The sequence below is a fragment of the Somniosus microcephalus genome, chromosome 10 (assembly GCF_052327205.1).
Source record: "Somniosus microcephalus isolate GS21.2 chromosome 10, FLI_Smic_1.0, whole genome shotgun sequence".
Taxonomy (NCBI): Eukaryota; Metazoa; Chordata; class Chondrichthyes; order Squaliformes; family Somniosidae; genus Somniosus; species Somniosus microcephalus.
Window position 1 is genome coordinate 170,508,415 of NC_140996.1, and position 13,599 is coordinate 170,522,013.

Genomic DNA, 13,599 nt, shown 5'->3' on the forward strand with positions numbered 1-13,599 from the left:
GCAGTAAAGTGCAGGAGCTTGGTGCAAAGTACCTACATGGACTAAACTGGTAAACAGAAAATATTGGGCAATTAGATTAAGCCACATCTATCAAAAAAGTTAATGAATATGGACCAAAGCAAAAAGTGCCAGAAACATTAGCTTGTCTGTTCATTGTGTGTTTCCAGCAGCCTGTTTAATATAACTAGCATGTAGGCTATAGTGAAGCTTTCCCCCTGCCTATACATTAAGTTAGTTACCTAGTGAGTAGTGTAGCCAAAGAGCCCATGTCACTACAGCAGGCTCATGACAAGTGATGCAAATAAAATGTTACCTGCCACTTAAGTGCTAGGTAAGAACCCATCTGTCATTTCCACTAACAGTATTGCCAAGTCCCCCACCAACAGCCTAAGGGTCACCATTGACCATAGGCTTAACTATGGCAGCCACATCAATACCAGCTACAAGAACAGATTTGAGGCTAGGTACTCTGAAGTAATTTACCTCCGACCCCCTCAGCCTCACCACACTACTAGCAAGGCTAGTAGGTGATGGATACTCTGTCGCTGCAACACCATCCAGGAGAGCAGTCAGTTTGAGCAACACTCCAAATAGTGACTGCAGCATGTATAATTTATAAAGAAATACTTTGGCAACATCTTGCCACCATATAGGACAAGAGCTGCAATTTCAATGGGAACACCAGTCATCAGCAAAGCTCACCATCCAAATTTGGGCATACATGGCTGTTCCTTCATCAGGTCAAAATTCTGGAATTCCTTACCATTGTGAAGCCACTAGAACCACAAGGACTGAGCCCATTTCCTCTGGTGGGAGGGCATTGCCTTAAAATTAGAGCTAGACTGTTCAGGAGTAGAGTCAGAAAGCACTAGTGGAAATCTGAAACTTTTCCCCTCTCCCCTAAAAACTGTTGAGGCTAGGTCAGTTGAATGTCAAAACTGAGTGCTAAGATTTGTTAGGCAAGGGTATTAAGGGTTATGGAACCAAGGCAGGTAGATGGAGTTAAGATCCAGATCAGCCTGATCTAATGGCATGGCAGAACAGGCTCAAGGGACTGAAAACACCTTCTGTAGTGTTGTCATTCAAGGTCCACCATCTTTTCAGGGCAATAAATGTGACCTTGCTCACACTAGAGATCAAATATACCTGCAGATAAGTGCACTCAGTACAATGCACTACACTAGTTGCTTCTAGGTTAGAAGCATGCTACTTTTCTGGGAATAAGCTGCATTTCCAGCACAAGCAGATAGAGGATATTACACTAGAATAAGACCACTACCTTCAGAGCAAATTATGCCAAGAAATATGAACAACCAGAGTTGATTGGGAATTGCTACTACTAAGTGTGGAACTTGAAATAAAAACAAGTAATGCAAAATATAACCAAGCAGAGTTAACATCTAGGTCAGTGGCAAGTAACAGTGTGGCAACATCTATTACACTACCTCAACTTAAGCAAACAAACCAAAGACAGTTAGAAACTAGTCCAATAGAAACCAAGTTTCTAAACTGTAGGTTATATGAAGTTAGAATACAAGGAGTAAGGAGACCATGGCTCCAACCATTGCTCCAACCTGGACTCAGTAGCACACACGTTGTGGGCTCAATCTGGACAGAGTACAAGGCTAACACTTGAATGAAGTAGTGAGGAGTGCTGCACTATTGAAAGTGCCATCTGTTGTGGAGGTGTTAATGGAGGACCCCCACCACCAGTCCTTAAAAGATGGAAAAGATCCCATGACACTTAGAAGTGCTCTGCCAGTGTCCTGGTCAACATTTAACCCTCAGGAAAGTTCTTCCTGTGCCACATTTAACCCTCAACTAAAACCATTAAAAGATTATGGCCATCTAGCTCAGGGTTTTTTCAGGGGGGGGGGGGGGTGTAAGAAGTTTAAGACAACGACAACACTCAGACCAATTTCTCCCTGCAGTACCTGGAAATTTAGTTTAAGCTTGAAGTTTGGTGAAAAGGTACAACGTAACACGTGAAAACAGTTTTATTGCTCATTTATACACAAAAATAAAAACCCGAGAAATTTGCGAATTCATAGCGCGCCACCTAGTGGTCACGGCCGAAGACCCGTCGCTCCAAAAAGTTGCCATGGTGTGGAGATGCCGGAGTTGGACTGGGGTGGATAAATGTAAGAAGTCACAACGCCAGGTTATAGTTCAACAGCTTTATTTGAAATCACTTCACTTGAAGGAGCAGCGCTCCGAAAGCTTGCGATTTCAAATAAAGCTGTTTGACTATAACCTGGTGTTGTGTGACTTCTTACATTTGTCCAAAAAGTTGGACAATGACTAACATACGACACTTTCTATTGAACACTTAATCCAACCATAAACGACAAATCAACTAACATGTGGCTTCGGAGATGGATTGGTTAGAGTTAATCCACTGGCAGTCAGACACGAGGGCGAGAAAAATCCGGCAACAGAGTGGCTCTCAGCTTCAATGATCATGCGCATTAAAATACCTTGAATATCGCTAGAATGCAGCACATTGAAGCTGGTGAATACAACATTGGTGAATGTGGTCAAGTTAGTGCAAGCTGTGCGCTTGGAGGAACTGGTATTTAAAACGGCATGTGCAGGCTGGAAATTAAAACCAGGCTCTAACAGAAGGGGCGATATTAAACTAAAAGTGGCAGTCACCCAGGTGTTGTGCAGCTTTTTCCACATTCACGTTGTCACAATCGGATGACACTCTGACCAAGACGAGTTTAGCCAACGCACTCAAGAAGTTTTGTTCAGCTCCAAGGCCGCTTTCTGGTGTTTGGCATCAACGGACAAAAGTTCATTCATTTCGTTCTGTCGATTCTCTCTGCTCCTGGAGACGTGGTGTTGCCTCCCACAGCATTGCCTCATGCAAGCCTTCCCAATCAAATAGAGCAATTCGGCCACGTTTAAGAGCACGCAGATCCCAGAGACTACGATCATGAAAATGGTGAAGACCGTCTTCTCAGTGGGTCGGGAAATGAAACAGTCCACGGTGTTGGGGCAGGGCCAGGCATCGCACTTGACCAGGCGGGCCATCTGGAAGCCGCCGTACAGGAAATACAACATGTAGGTGAAAATCGTTTCAAAGACGATTCGAAAGAAGATGCTGATGACATATGTCCACCAGAAAGCACCCACGATCCGCATTTTCTGTGTCCTCAAAGCCTCGATCTCCTCCCTCTTCAATAAGCCCTGCCGTTTCTCCAAGGACTTCTTCACTTCGTGCTGCTTGTAGGTGACGTGCAGAGAGACCAGAAGGGCCGGGGTGGAGATGAAGATGAGCTGCAGGCACCAAAGCCTGATGTGAGACATGGGGAAGAAGTGGTCGTAGCACACGTTCTTACAGCCGGGCTGCAAAGTGTTACAGACGAAGTCGGACTGCTCATCGCCCCAAACACTTTCCGCCGCCACCACAAGAATCATGATTCGGAAAACGAAGATCACAGAGAGCCAGATTTTCCCGATGCTGGTGGAGTGCTTGTTGACGCCTCCCAGGATAAGATGCAGTTGGCCCCAGTTCATCTTCCGGCTTCAGGCAGACCTGGAAGAAAGAAACCAGTGTTATTTTATGAAACTGAAGTTGAAGCAGAACTAAATCACGCGATGAAAGGTAGTTAGGAATATTCAGGGTTTGCGTGCAACTCGAATTGGATTTCAGTGTGCAGGAATTACTTATTGCAAATGCCGCACCACCCCCCCCAACCACACACACACATTCACTCGCAGAGCACGCCCTTTACCTGTTAGCACCAAGAGATCTTGCCACTAACCGAGGGTGGAAATCCTAACCAACCACACTGAAGGTAGATAAATGAGCGGTGTGTAGGAGATCGGTGGCCTTAATGTTATAATGAGAGCGAGCAACTAATTATCTGCGAATATCTCCAGGTGGAATTATACAATCGAATGCATTCAAAGATAAGCCAATCTGTAAAAGACTGCGCAACATATTTTCAAATGCAGCCGTTCAGGCATTTATAGGTAGGTGGAAGGCGGACAGCTTGTCCCCAGCAAGGCACATTCCAAGGTGTGTGGGTTAATGAACAGTCTGAAGAGCGGGACAGAGTACACAGCCCAAACCACGTGAGATTCCTCTCCGTGTTTAGCTATTTGTCACGTCCAGAAAGACTAATGTCGAAGCACTTACTGAACACAAATCGGTTTCATCGACCTCGATTGTAAACGTTTGATACACGCTGCACAAGTAGAGAAAAACCACACAATCCGTTCAGGTCAAAGTCTACGGTGCTCAAGTTTAGACAGACCCATTGTTCAGAGAAACAAACAGACCAACTATTTGCACAATAGTCCTAAACTCCAGGTCTGTGCTAACATTTTGATCAGGAACCCAAATCTTCAACTCTTCCGGCCGTCAGAATTGCCAGATTTCCTGGTGGAGCTTTGATTTGTAAATGTTAGTACCTCGACTAACTGCCCACAAGTTCAGGGAACAAATCAGCGATTTGTTCTCCCATTTAGAAGTAACCCCTCTAATGAGTTTAGAATCAACATTAACTTGTTAATGGGCCAATTTTCGGCAGTTAATTGGAAACGAAGCGGAATAAACACTCCGCTACATACAAGTCGCCTTACCCAGAGCAAGGGTCCAGTGTAAACCAAGAATAAACAACCCAAACAAGTTTCGAAGTGGTTGAGAAAAATCTTTGGTCACTCACGGATTTGGAAATCTCAATTTAGAGAAGTTTTTAAATAGAACTGAAATTAAAAAAAAACAGGAACCAGCCCTAAGCGCCATCCTCGGAAAGTTCCTTGCGAAAGCCACATGAGCAATAATCGATTAGTCATTCCCGTACTTTAGAATCCATTTGATTTTCAGTAACAGTGAACATTAAGAAAATTCAGCTGAAATTATGATTCGCCACTTAGATGCAGATGGAAACAGATGGAAACTAGCGCCATATAACTAATTCATTCCAAGAAACGATTATGAATTTGTTAAATCTCAGCCCAAGATTTCAGGCAGACATTTTTTTCAGCCACTTAAAGCGGTTTCAAAAGGAGGTGCAGGTCTCCACCAAGTGTACCAGAGCCTGGTGCACCTTACTCTCTTTAAATGCAGTTATTACTAAACTTTTTCAGCGAAATATCTCACCGGTTTCCGGCCGAAAGATAAGCGTCCAATTACCGAATCCTGCTGTAAAACTTTTAATTGATTCCGATGCCTGCTTGCTCCTCTTCTTCCTCCTCCTCCTCCTCCCCCGGTGAACAGCCCCTGCTACCTGAGCCTTTTTACAGCGACTCACCTGAGTGACGCAATGGTACTGCTAAAAGAAAGAATACAAGAGAGTGAGCTTTTATAGGGCGGGCTGAGACACTCGCACACATTGCAAGAAATCTGCTGATCAAGGAAACTGGAGGCTGCACCAGTCAAAAAACAATCTGGTTAGGCCTATTTTGATGGACCAATAAGGGTGACCCTGCCTCAGGGTCACCAAACGGAAACATAAATCAATATGGCAAGTGCCCTTGTCAGGCACCATGAATATAATACATTAACAATAGGTCAAAATAAATATGCCCAAGACAGCAACAGAAAAACAAATCAACAAATAAATTATAATATTTACTTGTACTTCTTGCAATCTAGTATTCTGTATTCGTTGCTCACGATGTGGTCTCCTCTACATTGGGGAGACCAAACGCAGATTGGGTGACCGCTTTGCGGAACACCTCTGTTCAGCCCATAAGGGTGACCCCGAGCTTCCGGTCGCCTGTCATTTCAATTCACCGCTCCATTCCCACTCAGACCTCACCGTACTCGGGCTCTTGCATTGTTCCACGGAAGCTCAGCGTAAACTCGAGGAACAGCACCTCCTCTTCCAATTAGGCACTTTACAGCCTTCCGGACTCAATATCGAGTTCAACAATTTCAGATCATAACCTCGGCCCCTATTATATTTTTATATTTTTTATCCACACTTTTGGTTTGTGCCTTTTCCTTTTTTCTCTCTCCCACATGGCAGCTGTCTTTCACTCTGCCAGCACATTTCACACTTCATCTAGAGCCATTGTTTGTTTCTTTACCTGTCCTATTACCATCTCGTCTCACCTTGAATATCTCTTAATGTCTCTTCTTTCATCCCCTCCCCCATTTCCCAGCCCCCAAACTGCCTTTTAATCTCTTTCATTTCCTGCCTTTTCTCTCAGTTCTGTAGAAGGGTTTCGACCCGAAACGTTAACTCTGTTTCTCTCTCCACGGATGTTGCCTGGCCTGCTGAGTTTTTCCAGCGTCTTCTGTTGTTATTTTAAATTATAATATTGTTGTTGGTACTTAAAATACACTTAACACCCTGCAGTGTCCAACGGTCACTGAAGGCATCAAGCATATCGGTGAACACTGCACGCTCCCTCACCAAGACCACCCGGGCGTGGATAATGTTGTGGAAAAGGGGCAGGCAGCCAAAGCGACCCCCGCCACCCACAACCCACCCTGGAACTACAAATTGCCATTTTAGTAAGGCCCACAAGAAAGTCCTCTGACTTACCCATCCTCTTCCACACCAGGTGGCCAAAGATCATAGGAACATTCAGTCATTGTAGGTCATTCAGTCCTTCAAGCCTGTTCCGCCATTCAATGAGATCATGGCTGATCTGTATCCTAACTCCTTCTTTGTTCTATATCCCTTAATGCCCTTGGCTAGCAAAAATCTTATCGATCTCTGATTTAAAATTATTAATTGAGCTAGCATCTACTGCTTTTTATGGAAGAGAGTTCTACATTTCTACCACCCTTTGTGTGAATAAGTGTTTCCTAACTTCTCTCCTGAATGGCGTGGCTCTGATTTTAAGGTTATGTCCCCTTGTCCTACATTCCCACACCAGCGGAAAGAGTTTTTCTCAATCTACCCTATCAATTCATTTCAAAATCCTAAAAACCTCAATCAAATCATCCCTTAACCTTCTATATTCCAGGGAATACAAACCTAGTTTATGTAATCTCTCCTCATAATCTAACCCTTGGAGCCCTGGTAACATTCTGGTGAATCTGCGCTGCACTCCTTCCAAGGCCAATATATCCTTTCTGCAGTGCCCAGAACTGTACACAGTACTCCAGATATGATCTAACCAGGGCTTTGCTTAGCTGTAGCAAGACTTCCTCTCCTTTATATTCTAGCCCTCTAGATATAAAGACTAACATTCCATTAGCTTTTTTGATTAAGTTTTGTACCTGACTATTACATTTTAGTGATCTGTGTACATGGACCCCTAAATTTCTTTGGACCGCCACTGTTCCTAGCCTTTCACTATTTAAAAATTCTTGAAATCCTTGAACTATCTTTTTTGAACCTGTGTTGAAATCCATCTGCCACAATTTTGTCCATCAGTTACGACAGGGCACTTCCTGAGACAATCGTAGTTTAAAAAAAAGCTAGAGTGGCTCACAATATTGAATGCAATTGGAAAACAGGGTTGGAAATTAGTTGTGTGAAATCAGAAAAATTCAATCAAATTCCATTTCGAATCTATACTTCTGTGGTAATGGCCCAGAATTTGCATTGGGTAATAACTCACCTGGATAGGTACAGCTGCAACAATACTCAGAAAGCTTAGCACTATCCAGGGCAGAGCAATCTGCTTGATCAGCACCAATATCCACACACTCCATTACCAACACACAGTGGATGCAGTATATATGATCTACAGGATACACTGCAGAACCTCAACACACTTACTTTGACAACATCTCCTTCCCCCAGGACCTCTACCATTGAGGAGGGCAAGAGAAGTGATGTCATGCGTACACCATCACCGCCAAATTTTGCTCCAAGTCAAACAATCTTTACTTGGACATATATCACTGTTCTTTCACTGTTGTTCGGTCAAAATACTGCAGTTCTCTGCATAACATCATCATTGGAACTCTAACACCACAAGGACTGTAGGGGTTCAAGAAGAAGGTCCACCATCACCTTTTCAGGGTAAATAGGGATGGTTAATAAATGCAGCCGTGCCACCATTGCCTGTATACGGAGAACAAATTATATTAAACCTGGAAGACCAGTAATAGGTAAATAGTAGAAAACATTTGGATCAAAATACATTACTATTAGATGGAATGTAGGAATGAATTACATTGTGTTTACTTCCTCTCTTTCATCTGTAAACTGTTTCCCCACTGGTTGGGTGGCTTCAAGTTTTATAATTAAGTTGGAGTACACCATAGGTTTTATTTCAGTACTCAAAATCACTAGACTTTCTTTGGTGCAAATATGACAAGAGTGATATTTAAAGGGGTATCAGTGTCACTGTGAAGTTGTTGTAATTTTCCCACTATGTTGATAAACACAAAGACCAATTAAAAGCAGTTATATCATTATAATGTGTAGCTCTTTTGTGCTCATCCCCAAATGGTGATGATTCCATTCCCCCTCCTTTAAATCTTAAACTTATGAATAAAATTGCAAGTTTAGTCAGTTTTTACTTTTACTATAATTATTTCCAGATGGAAAGAAAGATAAGCCTTTTATATTTATATTGTCATGTCTCAGAAGTGTCTCAAAATACTTTATTCACAACAAATTATTTTGAAGTACAGTTACTTGACGTAGGTAAGCACAAATTATCCACTAGCTCTAGTGAACTACTTCCAACCAACAGGTGGCACTTTTATGATGTCCTCATATCAGAAAGTGTTTAATACCTCACACAATATTTTTGTGCCAAGTTTCATGATTTTTTTTCTCGCAAAGTACAAAATTCAGTCATATTGTGGGCCATAACCACCAGACTATCATCTTTCATTACATTTAGTAAAGGTGAGAAGTCAAAGCTGAGATGATACTTTTCGCATTTTTAGTATGTAATAATTTTTGAAAATCTCAAACAATTTCTTTAAGGGATAACATTATCAACTTGGCAAATGTACCTAAACTTCAATGAGTACAAATGATAGATTCAATTTACACCTTTTCCGTGAATTTAAGATTAAATAATAAAAATGTTATTTGTCACACATTCTTTAAAGCTATTGGATCTAATTAGTCCCCTGTTTGGTTGTGGTTCAGATGTGCCTGAAAGTATAAGTGTTAAGTGAGACATACACATGGTTTTATATGGAGGGTTCCTGGTTTTGGATCAGAACCTAATAAGCCCTGCACTGAAAAAAAAATTAAATCAATATTTTTATTTGTTAACACCAATAAAATGGCTCCTGCAGTATTTAATCATTGATGTATTCTTGCTGTAATTGTTTAATTTTGGTATGATGGATCAGCAGAATAAAAGTTAATTCAACAAAATAACTTAAGCACTTGCACTGACGATCTACTCCTGTTAATTCAAAAATAAAAACAGAAAGTGCTGAAAGCACTCAGCAGGTCAGGCAGCATCTGTGGCGAGAGAAACAGAATTAACGTTTCAGGTCAATTAACTTTCATCAGGACCGGAAGATGTTAGAGCTGAACAGATTTTAAGCAAATACAGAGCCAGGTAAAAGGCAGGACTGGAACAAAAGGATTGGCGGGCAGGAGTAATTAAATGATAAAAGTGATGATGGTGCAAGACAAAAGGAGGTGATCATGAGACAAGTATAGAAACAAAAGATGGATGCAGAGGACGTGTAAATGGTTACAGCAGAATAGCAGAGGGGCTGTGTTGTATCCGTGTGTTAATGGAGACACGGAATGCAGGAGTTGGTTTCACAGGTGTTTACTGAACAAAGTCTGGAGGTGAACTAATAGATACAAGACACTATACAGGCTTATATAGCCCGAGTGGCCATTACCGGCATTACAGTACACAGGGGCTCTTAAAGGCACATACACCACAATTCCTCCCCTTTTAGACAACCAGTACATAACATTTTAAGTAATCATTAATGAACATGTTACAAGAACAATAATCTACACATTTGCTGCAGTTAATCAATTATAAGTCAGTCTCTCTGGAGGCTTCCTGACTCGGTCCGGATAACGCCTCGGTGTGTAGTAGTTTTTGGTGGTGTAGTAGGTTCTTTTGGCAAGGTCGATTCGGCTTGAATGCCAGTGTTGGGTTCATCTGGTTCCAGTATCACCGGATCGGAGGTAGATACTATGGGTATCTCTGCTTCATCATTAGGCGTATAGAGTTGTGGTGTAGGTTGTCCCTTTTCGGATGACTCTATAATCTGGTCAGCATGGCACCTTATTATGCTTCTCCAATGTCCACGGTATACATCAGCAGTCCTAGTCGTGTGCAAATAGTTCCAGGCTGCCATTTCTCGGTACGGTAGTCCCGGGCGAACTTGTTGACCTATCTGGAAGGTTCTAGTTGGCCTTTCATTCATGCCTTGAAATTGCCGGTTCTCCACGTCCCTTCTGATGTTTGGCTTGATCAAATCCAGCCAGCATCTTAGGTTTCTATTGAAGAACATCATGGCGGGAGTTTGGTTTGTAACCACATGTGTTGCATTCCTGTATGCAAACAAGAAGTTATCTACTTTATGCTGTAGATTTATGTCTTCATTACCCATGGCCTTTATGGCCTTCTTGAAGGTCTGGACAAACCTTTCAGCCAATCCATTGGTGGCGGGATGGTATGGGGCGGACGTGTAGTGCTTAACCCCATTGTTTTTTAAGAACTTCCTGAATTCTTCGGACACAAATTGCGGTCCATTATCAGAACAGATCTGTTCAGGCAGCCCATTCCTGGCAAATATGGTCCTTAATACTGTGATGGTTTTTTCCGTGGTGGTGGAGGACATCTTTATTACCTCCGGCCACTTGGAGTGTGCATCAACCGCAATTAAGAACATTGAGTCCATAAATGGACCAGCAAAGTCGATGTGTACCCTTTGCCATGGAGATGAGGGCCACTCCCATGGATGTAGAGGGGCTTGTGGTGGGGCGTTTTGGACCTTCTGGCATCCTAGGCAGCTCTTGGTCATTTCTTCGATGTCTCCATCGATACCTGGCCACCACACAAACGCTCTGGCTAGGTTCTTCATTTTCACTCCACCCAGATGCCCCTCGTGAAGCTCCTTTAGCACTTTATCCTGGAGTTTCGGTGGAATCACCACTCTGGATCCACACATCAAGGTTCCTCAGCACACTGACAGCTGTTCTCTTCTTTGCAAGAATGCTGGCAACAGTGGTTCGCCATGTGCTGGCCATCCCTTCACCGTTAAATCGTAGACTCGTGAGAGAGTCGGGTCATTTCTCGTTTCCTTTTCAATGGCAGAATTTGTTACTGGTAGACATTCCACTATGGTTGAGTGGAACATCTCCACTGGGTCCACTGTAGGTGCCTCTTCTACCGTTGGCAACGGTAGGCGCGATAAACCGTCAGCATTCCCATGCTGTTTTGATCCTTTGTATTCTATGTCATATTGGTGTGCCCCTAGGAAAAGGGACCACCTCTGTAGCCTTTGCGCTGTCATAATGGGAACACCCTTTTTAGGGTTGAATATGGAGATGAGGGGTTGATGGTCAGTCAACAAGGTAAATTTTTGTCCGTGTAGGTAATGGTTGAATTTCTTCACTCCCCATACCAGGCTGAGTGCTTCCCTGTTGATCTGGGCATAGTTACGCTCAGCAGAGTTCAATGAGCGTGACGCAAAAGCTAATGGCCGCTCTGAGCCATCAGGGAATCTATGCGATAATACCGCTCCTACGCCATAAGGGGATGCATCGCATGCCAGTCTGATTGGCAGTGATGGGTTGTAATGAGCCAAAACTTCCTTGGACGTGATCAAGCCTTTGCATTTATGGAAGGCACGTTTACAGTCTTCGCTCCATTTCCAAATTACTCCCGTTTGTAGCAGTTCGTTAAGAGGGTGCAGAACAGTTGACAAGTTCGGTAAAAATTTATGATAGTAGTTTATCAATCCCAGGAATGACCTTAATTGTGAGACATTTTCAGGTGCTGGGGCTTTTATGACCGCTTCAATTTTTTCAGTTGACTTATGCAACCCTTCCTCGTTAATCATGTGGCCACAATATGATATTTGTTTCTGGAAAAATTCGCACTTGGGGCGATTTGCTTGTAGGCCCCGTTCTCTCAGCCTAGTGAGCACCTGCTCCAAATTGGCAAGGTGCTCATTGTCGTTTTCTCCTGTTACAAGGATGTCGTCTAGGTAGCATTGAGTCCCTGGAATTCCTTGGAGGACTTGCTCCATAGCTCTTTGCCAGATAGCTGGAGCTGATGCTACTCTGAAAACCAGTCGATTGTACTGGTACAGGCCTTTGTGTGTGTTTATCGTGAGATACTTTTTAGAGGCCTCTTCAACCTCCATCTGTAGATATGCCTGTGCCAATTCAATTTTGGTGAAACGTTTCCCTCCGGATAGTGAGGCGAAAATATCTTCTATCCTCGGAAGAGGATACTGTACCATGTGAAGGACCGGGTTTACAGTCACCTTGAAGCCCCCACAGATGTGAATTTTTCTCTGTTCTTCAGATTTATCATTATTCAACGTTTTCTTCATGACCGGGATGATGGGTGTTGCCCACTCGCTCCAATCTATCTTGGATAATACGCCTGCCTTTTCCAAATTCTCCAGCTCTGCCTCGACTGCTGGACGAATTGCGTATGGCACTGGCCTTGCCTTAAAAACTTGGGAATTACTGCATCTTCCACTTTTATTGAGGCGGTGACGCCTTTCAAGGTTCCTAGTTCCTGTTGAAACACTTCCTTGGCGTTGGCCAAGATGTCTTTTAATCGTTCAGGTATGATGTCATCATCATTTTTTTTCTTACTGGTCACCGTCAGTGCCTGAATGGAGTGCCAGTCTAAACGTATCTTCCTGATCCATTCACGTCCCAACAGCGGTGGACCACCATCTTGCAGAACGTATAAATACAACTTCTGTATTTCCTTGCCGTTGTATACAACAGGCACCCTTATTTTCCCTTTTGGGTATACTTTCTGCCCCGTATATGTTTTCAAGATAATGGATGTGTCTTTCAAAGGTATATGCGGAAATAGCCGCTCGTAATCCCGTCGACTTATGACGGTCAGAGCTGAACCTGTATCTAGCTCCATTTTAACTGGGGACCCCGCTATCGTGAGGGTAACCCAAATGGTCTGGTAATCTTCTTTGGCAATTACATTATGTAATTTGAGACAGCTTAGTCTCTTGTTTCCGGAGTCGCTATCGCTCTTCTGGTCTTCGGAGCTACTGTCCGTCATCATTTGTACCTTTCTGTACTTTTCCTTATTGATTTTTTTCCTGTCCGTGGATTTTTTGTTTCCAGATCGGCATACACGTGCAATGTGTCCAATCTTTCCGCATTGCCTGCATGCTTTGTCCTTGAACCAGCAGTCCCTCTGGTCATGGGTGGATCTGCCACAGCGATAACATCTCTCGAAACCCTGTGTCATTTCATGGGTGCCGAAGTCCTGTGGCTTTTGCTGTATCTCTGCAGCTCCTCTTGCGGCTGCTTCATATGATACAGCCACACTGAAAGCCTTGTCCAGTGTCAAATCTTTCTCAGAAAGTAGCCTTTTCTGTGTTCCTTCACTTAGGAGACCGCAGACGAATTTGTCTCGAAGAGAATCTGCCAGTCCTGCCCCGAATTGGCAGTGCTTTGACAGCTTCCTTAATTCGGTGAGGTAATCAGCGTTACTTTCATTCTTGTGCTGATTCCTCCTGAAGAATTT

The 13,599-nt window shown here is 43.2% G+C and overlaps 1 protein-coding gene across 4 annotated transcripts; it reads right to left on the minus strand.

Moving 5' to 3' along the window:
* Window positions 1–1,982: 1,982 nt before the first annotated feature.
* Window positions 1,983–5,296, minus strand: gjb8 (gap junction protein beta 8). Of its 4 annotated transcripts, none has more exons than XM_085999157.1 (2): window positions 5,147–5,296; window positions 1,983–3,541 (listed from the first exon to the last, which is right to left on the minus strand). In XM_085999157.1, exon 2 carries the CDS (start codon window positions 3,520–3,522, stop codon window positions 2,737–2,739), a length of 786 nt encoding a protein of 261 aa, XP_085855283.1. In that variant the 5' UTR covers window positions 3,523–3,541; window positions 5,147–5,296; the 3' UTR covers window positions 1,983–2,736. The 4 variants fall into 4 exon arrangements, with proteins under 4 accessions (XP_085855283.1, XP_085855282.1, XP_085855286.1 ...); XM_085999156.1 differs by having other exon boundaries at window positions 5,114–5,295; XM_085999160.1 differs by lacking the exon at window positions 5,147–5,296 and adding an exon at window positions 4,148–4,244.
* Window positions 5,297–13,599: the final 8,303 nt, after the last annotated feature.